This window comes from Schistocerca serialis, chromosome 7 (assembly GCF_023864345.2).
Source record: "Schistocerca serialis cubense isolate TAMUIC-IGC-003099 chromosome 7, iqSchSeri2.2, whole genome shotgun sequence".
Lineage (NCBI taxonomy): Eukaryota > Metazoa > Arthropoda > Insecta > Orthoptera > Acrididae > Schistocerca > Schistocerca serialis.
Window position 1 is genome coordinate 183,691,502 of NC_064644.1, and position 25,214 is coordinate 183,716,715.

General features: G+C 42.3%; 1 protein-coding gene across 1 annotated transcript in view; it reads left to right on the top strand.

Annotated features, from left to right (window-relative positions):
• LOC126412959 (dipeptidase 1-like) overlaps positions 1-25,214 on the top strand; it is a 162,443-nt gene that overhangs the window by 64,644 nt on the left and 72,585 nt on the right. The window contains exons 4-6 of the mRNA XM_050082850.1: positions 5,481-5,637; positions 14,392-14,524; positions 23,126-23,276. Coding sequence (XP_049938807.1) covers positions 5,481-5,637; positions 14,392-14,524; positions 23,126-23,276 — 441 coding nt within the window. The remainder of the gene's footprint in view (positions 1-5,480; positions 5,638-14,391; positions 14,525-23,125; positions 23,277-25,214) is intronic.

The following is a 25,214-nucleotide window of genomic DNA, read 5'->3' on the forward strand; positions in this document are numbered from 1 at the left end:
TAATCGCGTAAAAAATGTCATCCTGCACAATACACCACAAGAAAGTTAATGGTATAAGATGTAAGTGCAAATCCCGTAATTTTATACCAGTTTGCATCTAATAGTTTTAAATTTTTACTTTATATCTTACTATTTGCATACTCTTGTTTTTAGCATTCTACTCGATAATGGTGTCAAAGACGAAATCTAGATTGTACACATGAAATATACTGTCAAATGGTTGATGGCGGTGTATTAAAAAAGAGTGTTTTGCAACTGTTGTCGTATGACAGGATGAACAGTAAATCACTTTAAACAACTGCAGAAAACTGGCTGTGGTGAACTTATTTAAGTTCTTATATGAATTTGAAAATGACTTTGAATATAGCGACCTCAGCAATACGCGAACTTGAGACATAAATTTATCGTCTGTGAAAACTTTTGCGTTTCAGTGATGAAGTGAGACCAGATACGTAAGGTACCTTCAGTATCAACTTTAATGTTCAAGAGACTTGTTTAATCCACGCTTGCACTACGTTTTGATCTTGCGAATTGTGATAAGTGCAGTGAACTCTTAATCGTGGTAGCACTGTGGACCAAATCACATATTCTACCGTTACTACATGAGCTAAGTATTTATTGAACTTCTATGATTGTCGACAAAGGGCTACTAGACACGGATACGAGCGAACTGAAAAAGAAAATTGCAAATTACACACGGCCACAAAAGTGCAGCAGTTCCATGATCAACTTACCATTCCCCACGCTGTTATTCACAACAGCCGATATTAATCGCAGTTCTTGTGGCCAATGAATTGTAAGGAAATTGACCGAAGGGCAATCAGAGGGCTGTGATGGGTCCTATCAATATCATCTGCTGCGTCATCGAGCAGTTGCGGACTTTCTGCGAACCGACTAAACCGAGTCTGTCCCCTCCGTGCCACGAAATGATTTCTATTCGTCTCACAGGGGCAAGAAATTGCATCGTATGTTTCAAGAAGCTAACAGGATGCAAAATATAAGTAGAAAGAACAATAATGGAAATGCTCTCCAGTACAAGCGAGGCGTACTCAGACTCATTAAGCTACAGTAGGGAGATACGGGACAGCTTAGTCAGAATTTGTATTTGGTGTGTTTAGTGGCAACTTGTTCTAAATGTGGAAAAATGTAAGTTGAAGTAGGTAGGTAGGAGAAACAGTCCTTTAATGTTCGAATACAGTGTTAGCCGTGTGCTGCGTGACACAGTCACGTCGATTTAACTATCTAGTCATAAAGTTGCAAAGCGACACGAAATGGAATGAGCGTGTACAGCCGCTCGTAGGGACTGCGAATGGTCGATTTCGGTTGATCGGTTGAGAAAGAGTAAAGAGCACGTTCTATCTACACTTGACTACTGCTCGAGTACTGCTCCCGACCAGGTCAAATTAAAGACAGACATCGAAGCAACTCAGAGGCGTGCTGGTAGATTCATTACCGGTAGGTCCGATAAAGGCCTGAAACATTATTTAGAAAGTTTAAAGAACGGGCGTTATGATAGATTGCAAAACGATATTACTGACGCAAACGTACGTCTCGTGTAAGGATCGCGAGGACAACATAAATCAGGGCTCTTACGGAAGCGTGTAGAGAGTGGTCTGTTCTTTGTGAGTGAAAAGGAAATGGTACCCTCAGCCGTGCACCGAACGATGTGTCTCTGCGTTTTATCGGTAATCGTGAACGCTTTAATTTCAAACAGATAGAATCGCATTTCTAGTACACTTCTGGATTTTGTGAGGGTAAACCTTATTTCATGATCACCTTCCTGAAACACATGATCCACTACTGCCGATTTATCAATATGTCCGTGGCTGCAGTTCCTTTTATGTTCACCCAGACGGGTGTTGACGCTTCTTTTTGTTGTACCTATATAGACCTTTCCACAACTGCACGGAATTTTATAGGCACCTGGTGTAGCTAGAGGATGTCGATTATCTTTTGCGGATGTTAAATATTCTTTTATTTTAGTGGTGGGTCTGAAAACAGTTTCCACATCGTACTTGCTTAAAATGTTTCCAATGCGATCATTGACCTTACTGATAAATGGTAAGAACACTTTCCCCTTGGGTTGGTGTCGCTCCTCGTCCGTCCTGGTTGTCAGTCTAGGGCGTAGTGCACGATCTCTCTCTCTTTTGGAATACCCATTCTTCTTGAAGGTCGCTCTAAGGTGTTCAGTCTCATCATCTAAGGGAGCTGGTTCACATATTTTGTGCGCCCTGTCTATTAATGTTTTAATCACCCCTCTTTTATGTGTTGGGTGGTGGTCAGAATCTTTCTGCAGATAACGATCAATGTGTGTGTGTGTCTTTTCCGAAAACCTTGTGACCCAATGATCCGTCCTCCCGTTTGATTAGTCACATCTAAGAAGTTCAGGTGACAATCGACTTCCTTTTCCATAGTGAATTGAATTCTTGGATTAATACTAGTCTTATGTAACAGGAAGGCACCCAGTTCCTCTTCCCCATGGGTCCACATAACAAATGTATCGTCTACATAACGATATCATCTGGTTGGTCTTTTTCTAGCTGTCTGCAGTGCCCGTTTTTCAAAGTTCTCCATGAACAAGTTAGCCACAACTGGACTAAGAGGACTTCCCATGGCCACGCCGTCAATCTGTCCATAAAAAACATTATTATATTGGAAATAAGTTGTTGTAAGGCAATGTCTGAATAATGCCAAAATATCACTAGGAACAATGTCCGCTATACATGTGATCGCTTCATTCACTGGGATCACGGAAAACAACGACACCACATCAAAACTGACCAGGATATCATTAGAGCCCACACTAATTTCCTTAATAATATCGATGAACTGATATGAATTTTTAACATGACTGTCATTTCCACCAACATGAAGTTTCAGCAGCGAGGCAAGGTGTCCAGCTAATTCATGGGTGGGAGACCCTATTGCACTGACTATAGGTCTCAAAGATTCAAAAAATGGTTCAAATAGCTCTGAGCACTATGGGACTTGACTTCTGAGGTCATCAGTCCCCTAGAACTTAGAACTACTTAAACCCAACTAACCTAAGGACATCACACACATCCATGCCCGAGGCAGGTTTCGAACCTGCGTCCGTAGTGGTCGCGCGTTTCCAGACTGAAGTGCCTAGAACCGCTCGGCCACTCCAGCCGGCTGTCTCAAAGGTAGCAGCAGTTTATGAACCTTGGGTGACCCACAGAGTCTGGGCGGGTAAGCTTCTGATTTAAAGAGTTGCTTCTTGTCGACTGAAGCGAGGGAGGACGCTTTCACCAATTGATTGGTCATTTTTAAAATATTCGATGTCGGATCCTTCTGAAGTTGTTTGTAATTGTTGGGATCCAAAATGTCTATGATTTTTTCCTGATAATCTTTACTCTTCATTACGACAGTAGCGTTGCCCTTATCTGCAGAAAGGACGATGATACTTTCATCTGCGTTGATGTCCCTCAATGCCTTCCTTTGTGCCTGTGATAGATTACTATTAGATGGCTTCTGGACTTTACCTGAATACTCCTGATGTCAAAGGAGAGATTGTAGAGCTGTTTGAGACGTGTTTTTGCAAGCTCAGCGTTATTGCTAAGAACTTCAGCGGAACACGAAAGACAATGAACCGGCGGCACAGCTACAGCTATGGTTGTCGACGAAACTACATATACTTTATTTCTTCGTTAAAGGTAATTTGTCGGTGTGTAGTGGTCCTATAGAATCATAAATCAATATGCACACTACGCCTAGTTATTCTTTCTGTAATTTTCTTCGTCTTTCGTTCTTCTTCTTGTGTCTCCTTCTCCCTTTTCCCCGGCAGCTCGTCATCCATCTCCGCCACTTCTTCACGCGCATGAATTCACTGGGTTCAATTTTAAAAGCCTACAGAGCATCCCATATTCGAAAACAAAGTGGAAAACGCTAGAGATGTTCGTCATTCTGGTTTATCCTCCGAGACTTCTCCCAGCAAAGATCCCTGTTCTCTTCTATAGACGTAGCCAGCCCATCTTAGTCTTCTTATTTTGGGCTCTGAAAACTACATCTGGTTCATTGTATAGCTACCTTCGCTCCCTGTTCTCCTTTCTTCGCCGTTCTTCTCCCTCATAGACTGGTCTAAATATCTTTCGCAGTATTTCATTTTTAAAAACTTTTACCTTTCTCTCCGTCTATTTATCTATTTTCTATATTTCTGCCCCATTTAGTAATATTAGATTAGATTAGATTAGTACTTGTTCCATAGCTCATGAATACGACACTTCGTAATGATGTGGAACGTGTCAGGTTAATAAAAGGTGTGTCTATACATGATATTACATTACACAAAATATTACATGACACTTACTATTTTTAATTTTTTTTGTTGGGTTTGGGGAAATTATCCACTTACTATATCCAAAAATTCATCTAATGAGTAGAAGGAAATGCCATTAAGAAATTCTTTTAATTTCCTTTTAAATGCTATATGGCTACCTGTCAGACTTTTGATTCTATTAGGTAAGTGACCAAAGTCTTTTGTGGCAGCATAATTTACCCCCTTCTGAGCCAAAGTTAGATTTAACTTTGAGTAGTGAAGATCATCCTTTCTCGTAGTGTTGTAGCCATGTACACAGCTATTACCTTTGAAATCATTTGGATTGTTAATATCAAATTTCATAAGCGAATATATATATTGTAAGGCTACAGTGAAGATCTTAAGATTTTTAAATAAGTGTCTGCAGGATGATCTCGGATGAGCTCCAGAAATTATTCTGATTACACGCTTTTGTGCAATGAACACTCTTTTACTCAACGATGAGTTACCCCAGAATATGATGCCATACGAAAGCAAAGAATGACAGTAGGCGTGGTAAGCTAATTTACTGAGATGTATATCGCCAAAATTTGCAATGACCCTAATAGCATAAGTAGCTGAACTCAAACGCTTCAGCAGATCCTCAGTGTGTTTTTTCCAGTTCAACCCCTCATCAACGCATACACCTAGAAATTTTGTATATTCTACCTTAGCTACCGATTTCTGATCGAAGTCTATATTTACAGTCTGATTATTGTTGTATATGTGACGCCTCCTTTTGTTAAAAATAACAAAATTCTTGTTGTCAGCGCATTTTTATAGAATTATCCACATTTTTGTGCTTGATCCTTAGTCTAACTGCGAGAGACGTCTTCAGTCAGGTAGAGAATTTTCCATCTAGGTGCCATACATTCATGTTGCTGATAAATATGTTAATACCTTAAGTCTTAATACACGTTTAAATGTTTTTTCACGTGGAGGGCCATCTGAAGTGTTGTTGCAAAGTCTTCTTTCCGAGTCTCTTCGCTGGAAGTGGAATAAGCGATAATAGTCTGGGAAATCATATGTTGGCTTAAATACAAAAGAAATAACTCTGCAGCTGATTATCCCTGAATACTCCTAAGTATAAAGTTTTAGTCAAGAATCCTTCTGTCTTTATAGTTACCGACTTTCTATGCACAGAGATGGCCGCGTGTGGTTTCAGGCACAACGACCTGCCGTGGAACATCCGCAAGTTCCTGAAGAACCAGCTGCGGGACTTCCCCTTCCAGGAGGATCTGCGCCGGGTGTCGCCCTGGTCTCGCAGCTCCTGGTCCCACACGGACTTGCCGCGCCTCAAGGAGGGCATGGTCGCTGCGCAGGTGAGTAACACTTTGCGTAAAATTGCTTACTGTTTGATTATCGCTGCCGCACCTCAAGAAGTGCATGATCGCTGCACAGATGAGCCGCATTCTGTGAATAACTTCTTATTGTTCGAGTATCTCTGCCGCATTTATAAATCGGTGGTTATTCTTCAAGTCACAAGCTCTACGACGTACGGTGGGGTGGGACGCGGTGGGGTGTGGGTTCTTAAAATTTCAATTGTTGACCAGCAAAAAGTAATCTTTAAGTAATTGCTTTTTGCGATTACCAGGCATAGTCTTGAAGGATGCGATCTGTAATTGTAAATGATGAAGCGTTATACAAATACTTTGGAGTTGTACATACACACTTTGTCATACCCGATGATGATAATAATACTCATAAAACAATAATGGTCCATGTCGACGCTAAGCGCTACTGTTTGTAGTAATGTGATTTGAAAACGGCGATTCAGATTTGCCGAAACTAGTCATTAGTCTACAAACAACTTGATCTCGCCACAAAAAGTGTTTGTGTAAGAACACTCCAACATTTACAAGTAATTTTCGATTGTGTACAGGTGATAATTAATACCTTATGACTATCTCTAATATACAACACTTTTAGACCTACAGAAGGAATTTATATTTTAGAATGTGAAATTGGAATACGCTGGGGTGCCTCAGGATGTCTCCTATCAATATATCGCTTCTTTTAGTTTAGGTTCGAAGCAGTACATCATCTGATCTCCAGCTACCCATCTAATATCAAGCGCTCTTAAGTAGCATAACATTTTAAGACTTATATTTACTTTTCGTCTGCATAGTTTATCACCCTCGTTTCACCTCCATAAAAGGTTACAGTCCAACTGCATTCAAAGATTTCCCAATACTTAAATTTGTATTAGATGTTAAATTTCTGTTTTTCAGAAATCTTTATCGTGCTATTTCCAGGCAGCAGTTTATATCTTTTCCTTACTTCTGCCACCATCAGTTATATTGTTACCCAAACAGCAAAACTTCTTTAGGTGCCACTACTTGCTATAATACGGCATGAATTAGCACGTTACCATACAAAACAGCGTTGAAGAGACTAGTCCTCTTTATCCACTAAATAGGATTTTACTTCCCGAATATTCCTTAGAACTTTGCGACCCTGAACATGAAATACGGGGTATGGACAAAAATGTGGAAACACAGTGCGAACTGAATGCTTGAACATAAATGAAGACCTGCTGGTTGCGAAAGGCATGTGCGAATGTCCTTAATACTTTGGGAGTGTCAGTCGTGGTCAGAATAATGTTCTGTATAGTTGTGAGCGCATTATGTCGGATCTCAGTGCATTCGAAAGTGGGCAATTGTTGTTGCTCGTGTGGTGTGTGAACCCCTTAACCATGGAAGCTAAAGCGTTCGGTGTTTCAAGATTTGTACCGAATACAGGGAAAGTGGAAAACCATCATACGCTTAGTTACAACGCAGACGAAAGTTTGTGTTGTGTGATCGTGACGAGACTGGCACTGAAGACAAATGTGACAAAAAAATAAGAGGACGACAGCTGAAAAAGTCTCTGCCGAACTGAATGTCGCACTCTCGAACCCTGTCAGCACCAGAACAACACGAGGGGGCCCATAAGCTGTGATTTGCAGTGCGAGCTGGAATTCCAAAACCATTCCTCAGCGATGAAAATGCTCACAACAGGAAAATTCTGGGTCTAATTTTGGAGCAACGGAAGAATTTCATTTACTCAGATGAGTCTTTTAGTACACTGTTTCCATCTTCTGACCGAATTTACGTCCCAAGAGTAAAATATGTTGGAAGTTGGGTGACAATTTGGGCAGCCATATAGTAGTACTCCAGCGACTCCATGGTAAGCGATGTGCACGCATACAGATGGCAGTAGTATCGCGTACACAAGATATAAAAGAGCAGTGCATTGGCGGAGCTGTCATTTTTACTCTGGTGATTCATGTGAAAATGTTTCCCATGTCATTATTGCTGCATGACGGGAATTTACAGGCTAAACGTGGAATTTTAGTTGGAATTTGACGCAAGGGACATTCCATTTCGGAAATAGGAAATACCGAGATAGACATTGTCAAGAATGTGCCGAGAATACCATATTTGAGAAATTACCTTTCACTACAGACAACACAGTGGCCGACGGTCTTCACTTAAGCGATGGAGAGCAACATCGTTTGTCTAGAATTGTCAATGCTAACAGATAAGCAAGAACGTGAAATAACCGCTGAAATCAATTTGGGACGTACGACGAACGTATCCGTTAGAACAGTGCAGCGAAATTTGGCGTTAATGGGATGACAAACGTGAGTGCCTTTGCTAGAAGCACAACATAGCCTGCAGGGTCTCTCCTGGCTGATGATAATATCGGGTGGATCCAGAACGACTGGAAGACCGTAGCCTGAAATGTCAGATTTCAGTTGGTAAGAGGTGATAGTACAGTTCGAGTGTGACGCAGACTCTACGAGTCCATGGACTCAATGTGTCAAGGCACTGAGAAAGCTGGTGGTCCCATGGTTTTTCTGGTCCAATTGAAACGATCATGTTCGGCTGCTTGGAGACCATTTGCAGCCATTCATGGACTTCATGTTCCCGAACACAGACGAAATTTTTATGTATGACAATACGCTGTCTCACCGGTCCACAGTTGCTCGCGATTTGTTTGAAGGACGTTAGAGAAAAAGACCTGGCCACCCAGATCGCCAGGCCTGAATCCCATCGAACATTTATGGGACATAATCGAGAGGTCAGTTTGTGCACAAAATTCTGCACCAGCATCACTTTTGCTGTTATGGACAGCTGTAGAGGCAGCATAGCTTAGCATTTGTACAGGATAGTTACAACTACTTTCTGGGTTGACGCCTCGTCGAACTGATGCACTACGCCGGGCAAAAGGAGATCCGACACGATATTATGAGGTATCCCGTGACTTCTGTCACTTCAGTGTAATTTTTGATACATATAGCTGCTCAAGAACTGTTCTTTGCCCTGATAACCACAAGTAACAATGTTTACGTATTAGACAGTTCATCTTCAAGACGGCGCGTGTGACTGTTTCAGTGCGGATGAATGTAGTCTCCGCAGCACGATAAGGAATCGAATGTTCTGCCACGCGTGAAATATCATAATTTAGCGTAAATTGATATTTCCAATTAAAGCATCAAATCTACAACTGCTCAGCCATCCTGATGCACCTACTCGAAAGTCAACTTACGTAACTGTTAATACCTTTATTTTGCACTTCTCACATTAACTAATAACTCAATATTACGACCGTTAACGTAATTGTAAGAGTTTGTTTATGATGCACTGGACGTTACTACTACCGGTCGTGTGCGCGTCTCAGAATTCATTGCAACTTTATGTCCTGCTTTCAACAGTCACATTCACGATACAAGTCTGGCTATCACCGCACTCTGCCTACTTTTGGTACTACTTTTCAATATGTGTTGGATAAAAGGTACTTGTGGTCCTGTTATAAACGTTAACTTTAATTTTTGCTATATTGCTGTAATTATGTTCGGTGTTTGGTGTGCTGAGATGTTAGATACAGTCTTTACTAGTCATTTATTGCTCCCTCGCGTAATCCCAACTGCGCCAATGTTATGGTCTTCTGAGCGGTCATTTCCGAGAATTTTTGATGTCAAATGAAACTATGTGTTCCCAGAGGCTCTTTAAAGTGTCAGGTGTCTATGAGTTATCCTGTTTCTGCAGACCGAACTGACGAATGCAAATTTACACCATAGCTGGGATTCGAACACGGGTCTCCGGCTCATTGGGCAGGTGAGTAACCAGTAGGTCACCTTGGCACAGTAGCTTTGCTGAGTCATCACTTCAGTCTTCATATACAAATCCTTGACTGTGCAAGAGGTAACGCGAGCCACTTGCGACGCCTGCATTACCGAGCCCAGAAAACAACGTACATCTTTTAATGACTAACTAGGAGAATCATATCCTTACAGTAGACATGTTCAAGCAATGTAGCGATAGGATTTCAGACAGTCACTGAGTAATTTGTAATGTATGCAGTGAGACTTGCCTTTGGCACTTTGAACAGCTGCTGTGACCTCAAGGCGTAAGTTCTTTGTGTCAATAAAAAAGGGAGGTATTTATTTAAGTTCGTCAGCTCCTTAACTCTTTTAGGACCTAACGACACATGCCTCGTAAAATATGGCATATGCACTGAAGATCCAAAGAGACCGGTACACCTTCCTAATATCGTGTAGGTCCCCCGCGAGCACCCAGAAGTGTCGCAACACGGCGTGGTATGGACTCGACTAATGTCTGAAGTAGTGCTGGAGGGAACTGACACTATGAATCCTGCAGGGCTATCCATAAATCTGTAAGAGAACGAGGGGTTGAGGTCTCTTCGGAACAGCACGTTGAAAGGCATCCCGAACATGCTCAATAATGTTCATTTCTGGGGAGTTTGGTGGCCAGCAGAAGTGTTTAAACTCAGAAGAGTGTCCCTGGAGCCACTGTGTAGCAATTCTGGACATTTGAGATGTCAAATTGTCCTGCTGGAATTGCCCACGTCCGTCGGAATGCACAATGGACATGAATGGCTGCAGGTGATCAGACAGGATAATTACATATGTGAAACCTGTCAACGTTGTATCTAGATATATCAGGGGCCCCATATCACTCCAACTGCATACGCCCCACACCATTACAGAGCCTCCACCAGCGTGAACAGTCCCCTGCCGACATGCAGCGTCCTTTGGACTTATGAGATTGTTTCCATACCCGGACACGTCCATCCGCTCGATACAATTTGAAACGAGACTCGTCCGATCAGTCGAATGTCGATGTTGACGGGCCCAGGTGAGGCATAAATCTTTGTGTCGCGCAATCTTCAAGGGTACACGAGTGAGGCTTCGGCTCCGAAAGCTCATATCGACAACTTTTCTTTAAATGGTTCGCACGCTGACACTTGCTGATGGCCCGGCATTGAAATCAGCAGCAGTCTGAGGAAGGATTGTAATTCTTTCACGTTTAGCGATTCTCTTCAGTCGTCGTCGGTCCTGTTCTTGCAGGATCTTTTTCCTGCATCTGCGATGTCGGGGATTTTGTGTTTTACCGGATTCTGATAGTCACGGTATACTCGTGAAATGATCGTACAGTAAACTCCCCTCTGCAGAGGTTTAAAAAAATAACGTAACTGATAGAAATAACCGGTAATTGAGAAATAACAGTTACTGCGATAAAAATTCTTCCGGTACTAGCACTGATTTCAATAACTGCCAACAGTGCCTGGCGCCATCTAGTTACCGAAGATCGTACTACTACGGTGCTCTACACGCCATGGAAATAACCGTAAGACTGCGCAGCATCTGTTGTTAGAACGGTGTTCTATTTCGTACGTTCTCACTACTTTCAGCACTAACAAATAACGTTAATGTAAGAGCTTTGGCTGATAGGTGCGAGAGTGACAGCATTACACATGTACTGTCGTTCCCTCGAGTCACCGCTCTGTGTGTCAATTTAGTTTTGGCTGGTGGTACAAATAGTTACCATAAGGAATTCGAACGAATATGGAAATAACTGTCAGAGGTCGCTATTTTTCCCTGTCTGTTATCGTATTCGCTTACAGTTCTTGTTCTCTGGCAGTTAACGGGCTACTACTACAGATAACATAGAAGTTGTAAATGTGTTCCTCACTCCAGTTAAAGGTCGTAGAACGTGATGATGTTCCGAGAGAGGATAGGTACTGGAGTGAACGAAGTATTTTCGTACTGGTACAGAAATAACCGCTGGCCATCGGTGGTTCCCGAGTGTTGACAAATTGTGGGATTCTATTCTCTCCATTTGTTGTAGTTCCGGTAACGGTGTCACACTCTTTCCGGCCTTTTGTTCCGTTAGAGGGTATTGAATTTCGTTTCGTGTTCTTATTTTTCTCTGTGTTGTTGCCACTAGGATAGTAGTACTAGCAATAGTACATGGAACGCTATGAAATATTGTAAAGAGTGTGCTACATGTTAATATTTTTAGGGGTTTTACACTTAGTGAAATATTTGACTATTGTAGGTGATCTAAAAACGGAAAATAGTAAAGTAGCTTCTTAAAGTATACCATACCCCTAATTCTTAATGGCATTATTACGATGAAACAGTGCCGGTGCAGTATCAGATCAATCTCATTAAGTATGTCTTATCAATTTGAGTAGAAAGAACTTTTTCAGTTCGGTGAAACATAGGTTTCTGGCTTTATTAAAAGAAACAAGAGTTTTCTCAATTTGTACACATCCCTTGCCAATAGACTTTTTATATTTAATTAGTTTTTGGTAATTGACTTTCAAATATTTTCTACATAGTATTGAACTCATCAATTTTATACAGGAAAATTCTAAAATGGGATATTTACACTTCAGACACATGTATGGCAAATTAACTATTTGATGTAGGCATATTTGAAATGAATACAGGTATGTTTAAAACAATAATCAGGTCAGATACTTTGTCAGTGGTATTTAAATAAAATAATACATTTACTTACATTAGGGCTACTAGTACTTAAGCGTACTACATGAAAGTTTTTGAATATGTATGCTTTTTTGTTTTCGAAGACCTCAAGTCAGTTCATTTTTTATTATCTTAAGCAACACTAAAAAACTCTGTCAGAGGCACTCATTGCTAGTTTGAGATTCTGTTATATGCAACACTTACCCCTTCATTTTGGCTACTCACCTGCCTCATTCATGAATTAGTCTGTTACACGTTCTGACAGGTAACTGTCACGATATTAAATTGTAAAAAGAAAAAAAAAGTCAAAGCAGGCAGGTGACATTGATAGACGAAGTGTTTATTATTGCCTCATACAGAAGGGGAAAGAAAAGAAAAACATGGAATAGACAGGTAGAGTATTCCTCAGGACAAGGAAGCCTGTTATTGAGGAATTTCTGTAAGCTTAATGCAAATTTGGATTCCCAACCTCAATACTATTAATTCGGGCTCTCACAGTCTGGATACCCAAAGAAGAATTAGACCAGCAGAGTAAAAACGGTATCGTAATGACGCCTGAGGCGTTTAAATCTGTTACCATTACGAGGTCAACACAACCAATCGTCCACTGGAATTTTGCGTACAGTAATGCCAAATGTAAGAGATAGACAACAAACTGATGACTTAGAGAAATGTAGTTTAGTCATCCTCCCACTAAAAAATTAAGACCCTAACAGTAGCAGAAGGAATCGAGCAGTTTTTCAAATCTCACATGAAACTTGGATTAGCGTACTCGTACTTACCTTAAGTGAACTTCCTTGTACAAGACTAAACGAATCTATCACGTTACGTATATTTTGTGTTGTATTAGAAGGCCGTACACTTATTCTATTAAGTGCACAGCACAAGAAATTAAGCTTCGAATTATACCTATAGGTTTCAGCTTACGTGTTACTTCGTATTTAAGGAAGCACTTTTTTAACACTTCCCTTAAACTGTGCTGTAGCAAAGTTCTGCGTACTTTCTGTTTGCAGCTGGGAATATAATATTACTAATAACGACCGATAACCCACGTACATATAATATGAAACACCATAATCGTCCAATCATCAAGTAAAATATACCGGACAATTAATTAGCTAAGGTTATGGCACGATTAATATGACATTCTTGCCACTTTGCACTACTCGCAGTTATAATTCACTGATAACTAAACTGATGGATTCCACATTTTTTTTGTTTTTTTTGTTATCGAGTTGAGCCTCTATGGATTGCGTGGTAACAACCAACTTCACTCTAGTGTCCAGTTCCAGCTTTGACTTCCTGCCAGTGTCTTCCGAGCCCACCAAGAAGTGCCTGTTTATGCTGTTCAGATAATGGTCCTCTGTCTTTTGGACGTTGATGCCATTTTAAAACCTTGTTAGCTGTTCACCAATGTTCTTAATTTGTTCCTGTCAGTAATTTTTCTCTCTGAGATACCAATCTACCTGAGAACTTTTTCACATTTTTCGAACCATCTTGGCCTTGTTTTCTTAGATTGGATGTAACTCCGTATTCTTTTTGTTAGTCGGTCACTGTCCATACTTATGAGATGACCATAAAATAACAATCGTCTCTTCTTAATGGATGCTGTGATAGGTCCTGTCTTGCTGTACACTTCTTCGTTTGCTCTCATTAGCCATTGTCCACCAACCCATTTATTACCTAGGCTTTTCCTTAATATCCTACGCTCTCGATTTTCCAGCCGCTCATCTTGAACTTGTCTGTTCATGGTTCGAAGTTTCGGACGCATATAAGCCCTCAGGTTTACAATTGTATTATAATGTCGGAACGTGGCCCCTATACTCTTAGACTTCTGTTAGAGATATTCTCCGTTATTTAACTGTAACGCTGTCTGGAATACTCTGTAGAGAAAAATAACTAACAGTTATTTATAACCGCTAAAAATAACGGTTATAAAAAATAACTGTAACCGTGATAACGGTTACTCCAAAATAACCGTTTGGCCCACCTTTACTCCACTTCATCACTACCTCGGAGATGCTGTCGTGCGTCGGCTACAACATCGCGTTCAAACTCAATAAATCTTGATAACTTGCCATTTTAGCAGCAGTAACCGATCTAATAACTTCGCCAGACACTTGTTGTCTTATATAGGCATTGCCGACCGCAGCGCCGTATTCTGCCCGATTACATTCTTCTGCATTTTAAATATGCATGCCTATACCAATTTCATTGGTGCTTCAGTTGTATGGCGCTCTTGACATTAAGACAAAGATTACTACAAAGATGACTTGAACTGTACTTCTGTTTGCAGTTCTGGTCGGCGTACGTGCCGTGTTCGGCGCAGCACCTGGACGCGGTGACGCTGGTGCTGGAGCAGGTGGACGTCATCCGGCGGCTGGTGGAGCGCTACCCGCGGGACCTGGCGCTCGTCACCGACGCCAGGGGTGAGCTAGAGCCAGCCACTAGAGGCACGGAACTGCCGTAGAGAACACGTATCTCTGTCACTTAAGCTACTGTGTCTGTTGCTGTTGTTCGTACGGTAATCCTCACTCCTACGACTGATTTGATGCGGCTGTCCAGAGTAATCTGTCCCATACAAGTTTGTTCATTTCTGCATTGCTCATGTAACGCTTCCATTTAAACCTTCTCACTATACACAGGCTATCATATTCCTTTACATTTACCCCAGCCCCCCCCCCCCCCCTCCTCCCGCTTGATACTTGTTTCGTTCTTTCTCTCTTTTCCCTAGCGGTTATTCCGTCAAGTAGATGATCCGTTTTCTATGGATGGCGGGACGGAACCAACGTCTTGCTGCAAGAACCTCTTCACCATCCTCGCATCCACATACTGTTCCCCGCGGGTGAATCCATCATTGGGCGAAACAGATGGAAGACGGAAGATACGAGATCCGGGCTGTAGGGTGGATGAGGAAGAACAGTCTAATGAAGAATTTTGAGTTTCATTCTGGTACGCAGACATGTGTGCGGCCTTGCGTTGTCATGGAGAAGGAGAAGACCGTTTACATTTTTATGTCAACGAACACTCTGAAGTCGTTTCTTCAATTTACTGAGGGTAGTACAATACATTTCAGAGTTGGTCGTTGCACCAGGAGGGAGGACATCAAACAGAACAACGGCTTCAAACACATTCGCCGTGACTTTACCGGCTGAGGTTACGGCTTTGAACTTTTTAAGTGATGAACCCATGTTTCATCGCCTGTGACAATGTTTGATAAAACTATAACGAGCAGCCTTGTAGCGCGCAAGCAATTCCGCACTGACTGGCCTCCGTTGCTTTTTATGGTCTTCCGTTAGGCGGCGAGGGAACCAACGTCAGCGGAACTCGTCCACCAAACTGGTGCACGAGTGCGTCAGCACTACAAGAGAGACGTCCGTTTGTGAGGAGAGGTGTTTGTGATCCGCCGATCGTCTCGAATGAGAGCTTCCGCACGTTCCAACATTGCAGGTGTCGCAGCTGAAGCGGCCGGCCGACACGCGGGAGACTGGACATACTAAAATGTAGACTTTCACGGCCGGAAATATCATGTACATTATAATTATCCGTGCTGTTATGCCGTGGTCGGTTGATGAATTCTGTGTCGATTCCCAACGTTTCGTCTCCGACTGCGGGAGACATCTTCAAGGGGGTCCGTGGCTCAATGGAAGGTCCAACACAGCCACTGGCTTCCTACTGACTGCCGCTAAATTCCGTGTCCGCGCGCTCCCACGCCGCGGCGTGACGTCACGTGTTTTGAAAACGTCAGTGCAATTGGCCGCTGTCCGTCGCCGTCGATCGCCGTTGCCATCACCCAGTAGTGGACGGGTGGTACACATCTTCTGTAACACCGGCATCCATATACCGTTTAATTTCACATCCTCCTCGTTTCGGTTGAAATTATTTGGGTGTTTAGCGATTTCGATTGCCTCCCTGTAGAGCCTTTCGTAATATCCGCTTGTGGCCGCTAGTACTTGCGTCTCCTCGAAACGAATATTGTGGTTCCCTGGCTGGAAAGCATGCTCCGCAACAGCTCTTCTACAATTTCCCTTATGCTGTTCCAAACGTTCTTTTAGTGGTACCCACATAAACATCACCACAGCTGCATGGGATCCTATACACTCCAGCTTTTTCCAGTGGTTTGCGAGCGTCCTTGGCAGGCTTAAGGTATTCCTGTATCTTCCTGATGGGCTTGTAAATTACGGTAATATTCCGCTTCGTCAAGATCCTCCCTCTTCTTTCCGTTACATTTTTAACAAACGGCAGGAAAACCTTAAATTTTGCAGTAGTCTGTACGTCAGTATGATTTCTGCGTGGCTGCCTCAACGCACGTTTTACTTCGGCGGACGAATATTCGTTCTGTTCGAAGAACAGGCCTTAGGTACTGCCAGCAAGAAACCAAATGTATGGTTCCGATACGTGGATGACACGTACGCCTGGGCATTGAGTCAAACAGAGCTTGGGTGGCGTGTACAGGTACAGCTGCCCATGCAGCTCGAACACGGTACCACAGTTCACAAAGAGTAGTGACTGGCGTATTGTGACGCGCCACTTGCTCGGCCACCATTGACCAGATGTTTTCAACTGGTGAGAGATCTGGAGAATGTGCTGGCCAGGTCAGCAGTCGAACATTTTCTGTATCCAGAAAGGCCCGTACTGGACCTGAGCCGCGGGGGTCGTAATAGATCTGAAATGTAACGTCCACTGTTCAAAGTGCGGTCAATGTGAACAAGAGGTGACCGAAACGTGTAACCAATGGCACCCCATACCATCACGCCGGGTGATACATCAGTATGGCGATGACGAATACACGCTTCCAATGTGTGTTCACCGCTATGTCGCCAAACACGGATGCGACCATCATGGTGCTGTAAACACAATCTGGAATCATCCGAAAAAATGACGTTTTGCCATTCGTGCACCCAGGTTCGTCGTTGAGTACACCATCGCAGGCGCTACTGTCTGTGATGCACCGTCAAGTGTAACCGCAGCCATGGTCTCCGAGCTGATAGTCCATGCTGCTGCAAACGTCGTCGAACTGTTCGTGAAGATGGTTGTTGTCTTGCAAACGTCCCCATCTGTTGACACAGGGATCGAAACGTGGTTGCACGATCCGTTACAGCCATGCGGATAAGATGCCAGTCATCACGCCTGCTAGTGATGCGAGGCCGCTGGGATCCAGCGCGGCGTTCCGTATTGTCCTCCTGAATCCACCGATTCCATATACTGCTAACAGTCATTGGATCTCGACCAACGCGAGCAGCAATGTCGCTATACGATAAACCGCAATCGCGATATTCTACAATCCGACCTTTATCAAAGTCGGAATCGTGATGATACGCATTTCTCCTCCTTACACAAGCCAGGCAACGCCGGTCAGCTGGTGTTCGTGTATGAGAAATCGGTTGGAAACTTTCCTCGTGTCAGCACGTCATAGGTGTCGCCACCGGCGCCAGCCTTGTGTGAATGTTCTGGAAAGCTAAACATTTGCGTATCTTTTTCGTGTAGGTTTAATGTCACGTCTATAGCACGTCATCTTCGTGGTGGAGGAATTTTAATGGCCAGTAGTGTATAAGAGCTGAAGCAGAAATATTCCTCGATGTCCCACAACAAAAATGGTTCAAATAGCTCTGACAAGGAAACCTCCCCATCGCACCCCTCTCAGATTTAGTTATAAGTTGGCACAGTGGATAGGCCTTGAAATACTGAAAACAGATCAATTGAGAAAACAGGAAGATGTTGTGTGGAACTGTGAAAAAATAAGCAAAATGTACAAACTGAGTAGTTCATGGGAAGATATGCAACGTCATGGAGACTAGAAACGCAGGAGCGCCGTGGTCTCGTGGTTACGTGAGCAGCTGCGAAACGAAAGGTCCTTGGTTCAAAATCTTCCATCGAGTGAAAAGTTTAATTTTTTATTTTCAGTTTATGTGACAAACTCTTATGTTTTCATCACTTTTTTGGAAGTGATTATCACATCCACAAGAAAACCTAAATCGGGCATGGTAGAAGAATCTTTTTACCCCTTCGCCAAGTGTACAAGTTAGGTGGGTCGACAACATATTCCTGTCATGTGACGCACATGCCGTCACCAGTGTCGTATAGAATATATCAGATGTGTTTTCCTGTGGAGGAATCGGTTGACCTATGACCTTGCGATCAAATGTTTTCGGTTCGCATTGGAGAGGCACGTCCTTTCGTCTACTAATCGCACGGTTTTGCGATGCGGTCGCAAAACACAGACACTAAACTTCTTACAGTGAACAAAGACGTCAATGAACGAACGGACAGATAATAACTATGCAAAAATAAAATTTTCACTGGAGGAAAGCTTTGAACCAAGGACCTTTCGTTCAGCAGCTGCTAACGCTTTCACGGGACCACGACGCTCCTGACCTCTGAGGGAAGGGGGGGGGGGGTGTGATGAGGAGATTCCCTTGTGAGCACTATGGGACTTAACTTCTTAGGTCATCAATCCCCTAGAACTACTCAAACCTAACTAACCTAAGGACATCACACACATCCATGCCCGAGGCAGGATTCGAACCTGCGACCGTAGCGGTCGCGCGGTTCCAGACTGTAGCGCCTAGAACCGCTCGACCACCCCGGCCGGCTCCCACAACAAATTCTGCATTTTTTCAACCAAAGTTAACCGATAAAAAAAAGTGTTGCATTACATATTGAACGCCCCTCGTATATTCTGTGTTATCATATTTTAACTGTTTGCGTAGCGTACTCTGAGGCAGAATTTGGGGACCAGACCAGCGCTTGCCTGAACGAGTGTGGGAAACCGCCCAAAAACCACACTTAGGTTGGCCGCTGCATGAGCCATGCCGGTTAATCCGGAACGCAGATTCGATGCGGGTCTGGATCATTTTCTATTTCTCGCAGGGTATCGCGCTGTACGTTAGGCTGTACGAGCAGGTCTCCCCCCTCCCCCCCCCCCCCCCATTTCCCTGCTCCATTCACAAATGAAAAGTTCTGTCGTTTCCCACTAAGTTTTCTATATAGCTATCCTTTCTTTCAGTCAATAACTCATAGATTCAGTCATCATCATCATCAAGATCTGTTTCAACTCTCCCCCCCCCCCCCATTTCCCTGCTCCATTCACAAATGAAAAGTTCTCTCGTTTCCCACTAAGTTTTCTGTATACCTATCCTTTCTTTCAGTCAATAACTCATAGATTCAGTCATCATCATCATCAAGATCTGTTTCAACTCTCCCCCCCCCCCCCCATTTCCCTGCTCCATTCACAAATGAAAAGTTCTCTCGTTTCCCACTAAGTTTTCTGTATACCTATCCTTTCTTTCAGTCAATAACTCATAGATTCAGTCATCATCATCATCAAGATCTGTTTCAACTTTAACATGTCCCTTGCATTTCCATTTCAGGTAGTCCATCGCTTCATTCTTAATGCTGCTACATGTGCTGCTGCCTAGCACATCATCCAAGATTTGGAATCTCTTCCTCGACGGTTTTTGTTTCTTAATCTATGTTCACCCAGTTCATTTTCCTTCTGTTATCACAGTAGCTCGTCGCAGTACCTTCTTATTTTTCAGCTTACCAATCCAACTTATTCTTTCCCTCCTTCACCACGTCCAAATCTCAAAAGCCTCCAGCTTTCCTCTTTCCTCCACTTTGTTCACGTTTCAGCTTCATACAGAACGACACCCCATAAAAAAATCTTTGACCATATTGCTGCAGAAAACTCTCCTTACAAAATGGCTATTTCGTCATTTATACCCTGGTTTGAATTTCTGTGCGGCATTTCTAATCGATTACTTTTCTGATTCCAAGTTATTTAACGGTCTGTACACCTTTTAAATTTCTTCATTCATGATTGTCCATACATTTTTATTTCGTTCCGGTGTTATTACGTTTGGTTTCATTGTTTTGATTTTTATTCCATAGCTCTCACCTTTAGTTTCCACTATTTCGCACAACTCTTTTTTGTCTGTTGTTGGAAGGATTATGTTATCTGCAAACCCACTGTACCCTTCTTCTTCCAGTTTTAACCCCTTGTCATCCACTCGGCCATGCGCACTCATATGCCTGAAGTACACACAGAAAGGGACTGGAAAGAGAAACAGCCTTGTCTTACTCCTTTTCCTAATTCGATCCAACTAATACTTTCTCCTCACACTTTCGCTGACACATTTTGATTTAAATGTAACAACTTTACAGGTCTCCTGCTTTTTCCTCATTACAGTGGTAAGATATCCCAAACCACATTATCAAATAACTTTTACAGATCTACAAAACACACATTTACGCTTCTTCCATTTTCAATATATGTCTTTCCTGGAACTCGTGGAAGTCTTATTGCATTTGTTGTACTCTGATTCAGCACCTTTAAGTTAATTACCCCCCTTCCATCTAAGTTTCAGCATACCTCTGTAATATATATTTCAGTATCCCTTATTCTCTGCTTGTCTGTACTATAGAAACACAAATACTGGCGATTTATGGACTGACGCATTGTTTTGAGAGTGATGTAACTTCTGAATCAAAAGTCAAGACCTGTCCCTAAAGAAAGTGTCAGTATGAAAAGTTCCGATGACAATTTAAAAATCAGCTTTCTCATTTGGACTAAGTTTTAGTGAAGGTAGTTTACGACTTGCTTCATTTCGATAGGGGATGTATGTATAAAGTTACTCAGTGTAAAGCAGTGTTCGTGTTATTGTGATCTGCATATGAATGAAAGACAGCGAAATACGGTGCTGTTTCTAAGAACGCCCGTCTTGTAAAGCGCTTAGTGGGAGATGAGAGTCTCATTTGACCAACATAAAACAAACGATATTATTTTTCATTGCTCATAGTTCACTGAGAAGAGGTTCGCAAATTAAAACAAGACTTTACAAGGTTTTGACATACAAGTTACTGATAACCTAATGTTCCAGGAATCTGGAAGGGAAAGTTCCCTCGGACGGCGGTGATAGTGTAGTGATGCATAAGCTTTTGGCCCGTAGCTCAGGAAGCCCACTTGGATTCAACTGGCTGCACGATCGCCGTGCATTGGCCTGTGTACAGCCCCGAACGCCAGGTTACAGTCGTGGTGTAGGAGAGAGATCCTTGGGGCTTTGTGCAGCATGGTAGCCCACGATTGTAGGCTGTGAGGAAGTCAGCTATCCGCTTAACATGAACGTAATTTGGGTTGCTGCTAGAGTAGGCGTAAGCTCACGGTAATGCATGGGCAATATCCACTCGGCGGTCATATGACCTTCCACCACTGATCTAAGTCATGGCAAGAAGGTATGTTTATGGCAGTGGCATGGAATAAGAGCAGCAAGATGGGTCGACGTGGGGATGTAACAGAATGATAGAGTGTAGCTTTGGACGTATCCATAACTACACTCTGAATGAAGTTGAACTATAATGATGTACCAAATGTGGACTCTTCAACATGTCTACCAGGAAAAGAGTACCACTTTTAACCATGTAAACCAGCGTGAGAGGAATGTTTGTAACAAGATCCTGATGTGTAGGAAGTGGAGACGAGTGTCACGCCTTGTGAATGGAAAGCAGATTTAAAGCCGACAGGAATTGTTGGTGTCAGTGAGCAAGGTCCATCTCAAGCAGTTTTCGGACGATCATTGCTTGGGGAACTACAAATACTCGTATTTTGAAATAGGGTACCTTGCAAAACGCCACTGCTGGTAGAGGTACTTAAAGATACACTACTTTAATGGACCAAAGAGTACAAAAATTGACAATAGCTGACTGGAGGCCTGTAGTCTGGTATTATTTGTCGCAATGCTGCCTCTTTTCAGTGATGCAAGACGTTAATACACTGTCGACCCAATGAGACTTTTAACTACCTGTGTGCGAAGGGAGTAGTTGTGTTAAGTTTTGGGAGCGTTTTTCGTATCTGAATTCGGTCAACTCATTAAGACTGCCATGACTATTTTAGTATTCTCAGTGACCAAACGTTGTTCACGATTCATGAATTCTATGGGCTTTGAAATATTTATTTGACACCACAAATGGTCGTCAACCCACAATCACTAAAACAATAACATTTTTGGAAGGTTACATAACTAGTTTCGACGCACTGAGCCGTCATTTTAAAATGTAATGACAGGCCTGGAAAACTGAATTAATAGATGCAGGCATACTTATTTCAGATATTACAAAAATACATTAAAACGTGTAAACTGCTGCAAAAGGCAGCAGAAACGGGTCACAAGACATTATGACAATCTGTAGTTAATTAATCGTTTCACACCTTAATGCAGTGTAAATGAAAACAGGATCGGGATGGAAGATATGATATAAATTCGCATTACGTCGTGCAGTGAGGCAGCGATCATTTTGCAAACAAAGGCTCACACGTCGTAATCTTATAACGCACAAAAAGCACGCAATCATAGTGAGTTCTGCTACTGATATCTTACAAAGAATATGCACTCCCATTGTCTTTGTAAGATTTCATTAGCAGAACATAGTTTACTGGTGTTAGTGTATTTTTTCGTAGTATTTGAAATACATGTGGTTGCAATTATTAATGCAGTTTTACAAGTTTTGAAAATGATTACTCAGTGCGTCGAAACTAGTTACGTACCCTTTTTAAAAATTTAATTGCTTTAGAGAATGGCTTGACGACCGTTTGTGGCGTCAAATAAAAATTTTAAATTTCATTCAGTCATACTCCTTGATGACAGTTGTGTCGGAATACAGAATTCTATGGGCACGTTTGTCTTCCGAGATGACAACTGCCGCAGTTTGCCGGTTGCACACAAACGTTTCTCATTTCACTAGCAGGTTATCGCATTTCGACTGGCCCACTAAAACCTGATCTTAACCCCACAGGAAATATCTGGGACTATTTGGAGCACCTGGTGAAACGTGGTAATCAGCATATCCGCAATTTGGTAGCTCTGTGGGTACCTAATCATCAGTATGTGAATCCGGCTGAACATGGCAAACTAAAAAACTTGTTGTTTTCATCCCACGCCGAATTAAGGTCATTAGCAAGGAATCAACGTTATGTCCCTTGAGGATCACAATTTTTTTTGTCCGGTGTATTTTGCATGATATGTTTGTGTTTGCAGGTATAGAAGACGCGCACGCGGCGGGAATGTTGGCTAGCCTGGTGGGCGTGGAGGGCGGCCACGCGCTGGGGGAGAGCCTGGGTGTGCTGCGCGCCCTCTACACGCTCGGCGCACGTTACCTCACGCTCACGCACGCCTGCAACACGCCTTGGTGAGTGGGTTGCCCTTCCCAGCCTGTGCTGCAAAGAGGCAAACATTTTGGGCTAAGCGTTTGTTGCTGAACAACCCTCATTAAGCAAAAGCATTACAGCGGTTTACGTTCCATGCATGGATACAACATTTCGTTATTTTATGTTTTTCTATTTCATCGGTGTTGTTCTTGTAATAAGATGCATTTAACTGAGTTCTAACATATATTAGTATTAAAAAATACTAAAACATATGAAGACGCTGTCACACAACGTAGTTTCTTGGAAATAATCCTACAAAAATTTTAGTTACGAAATTTCGGAAACTGTTGTTTTCGTTCATGAAACGCAATAACAACATACATAGTCGATACGAAGAATTTATAAATATACCACAACGACGATTAACCGTTCGGAACTGTTATTTGTTGTCTGTGCACAGTTCAGTAGATACAGAGGTCGTAAAATGTTTACAAAAAGAATCTTCAGAAGTTCTGAGACTCCTTTCTTTACAATCCTTTACATTCAGCATGATCTTGTAGTTAACCTTTAAGCCATGGCTTAAATTTTCAGTATAAATCATCGGTTGTGATCATCTTTATTATGCCAGATAAAGCAAGAATGAATACAGATTCAGGACGCCTTCTGTCTCTAGGATTAGGAAAATGTCCTTAAAGGCAGAAGCACCAGCAGTGGTGAGGACCTTGAACTTCAAGAGTCACCTGCTCCATCGCTCTGAAAATATGAAATATTTATCCTTAAGACTTGTAGTCTCTTAACACATTCAGAAGTACCATTTCCTTAGAAAAAACGTATGGTGTTAACTCAGTTCCTCTTTCGCCGGTCACGACTTCCCCTGAAGTTTGTAGTATTCCTCCTCCCACATCCCGTTGCCTTATCAGTGACGGTTCCACAATAACTTTGATACTTAAGACTCACGAGCGGTAATTTATTACTTCGATTACCATCCAACACTCCATAAAGTTCACAACAAAGCCCAACATACTCTGCGTCATTTCATACCACTAAGTTCAAACTGAACGCGTGTCTATTCCCAAGCAGAAGCAGGACATCATTTTGCCACACTCTAGTCAATTTCTTGCGCTTTGTTCAAATAGTAATCGTATCATCAAGTTGGTACACTAGGACAACTCTTTTGCAATACTGTTCAGAAACGCAGTTCACAACGAATTACAGTGGAATCTCGTTTATCTGGCCCTCATTTATCCTAAAGTCTTGTTTATCTAGATCATATTTTTTGTATTAAAACTGTTCAGTACGTGATACTGAGGACGTAATAGCGGCAGAAATCTACAACGAGAGTCACTAAGTTTGAAATAAGCCGACTGCCATACACCGATCCTAGCAAGGTGTATTAAGACGTTGACATTCAGCTGTACAGTAACGTATGCATCACTTTGTTGCGAATGTATGATACATCGAAGAGGAAAAGAGTTAGATCCCTTTCACAGGAGAATTGTTGAAGAACATAGCTGCTGAATTTCCTAATATAGCATTTACAAAGATTCCAGGATGCTCAGGCATAGACGATGATGACATAAATGACTGCGAAAAGATAATGACGCTGGCTACAGCCTGATTTCTAATGACGAAATTATCACCGTGTGTTCGTCTGCAGACAACGACCATAGTGATTATCGATTAAGCGAATAAGATGGCGCCTATTATGAACACAATCCAACAAATACAGAGGCAGCAACACAGGTGGTCCAAATAATAGTTTATATGCAACGACACGGGGAAATTAATTCAGCCGCATTATTGCTACTGAAATCCCTGCGCTGAATGTTAGCGATGACGGATCTTTTTGCAAAGAACGACATTTCTGTCGAGCATAAGACCACAACGAATGACTGTTTTGAAAAAAATTAATCATCGGGAGCAGTCGCATTTATTTACACTGATGAGCCAAATCATTATGACTAACTGCTTAATAAATT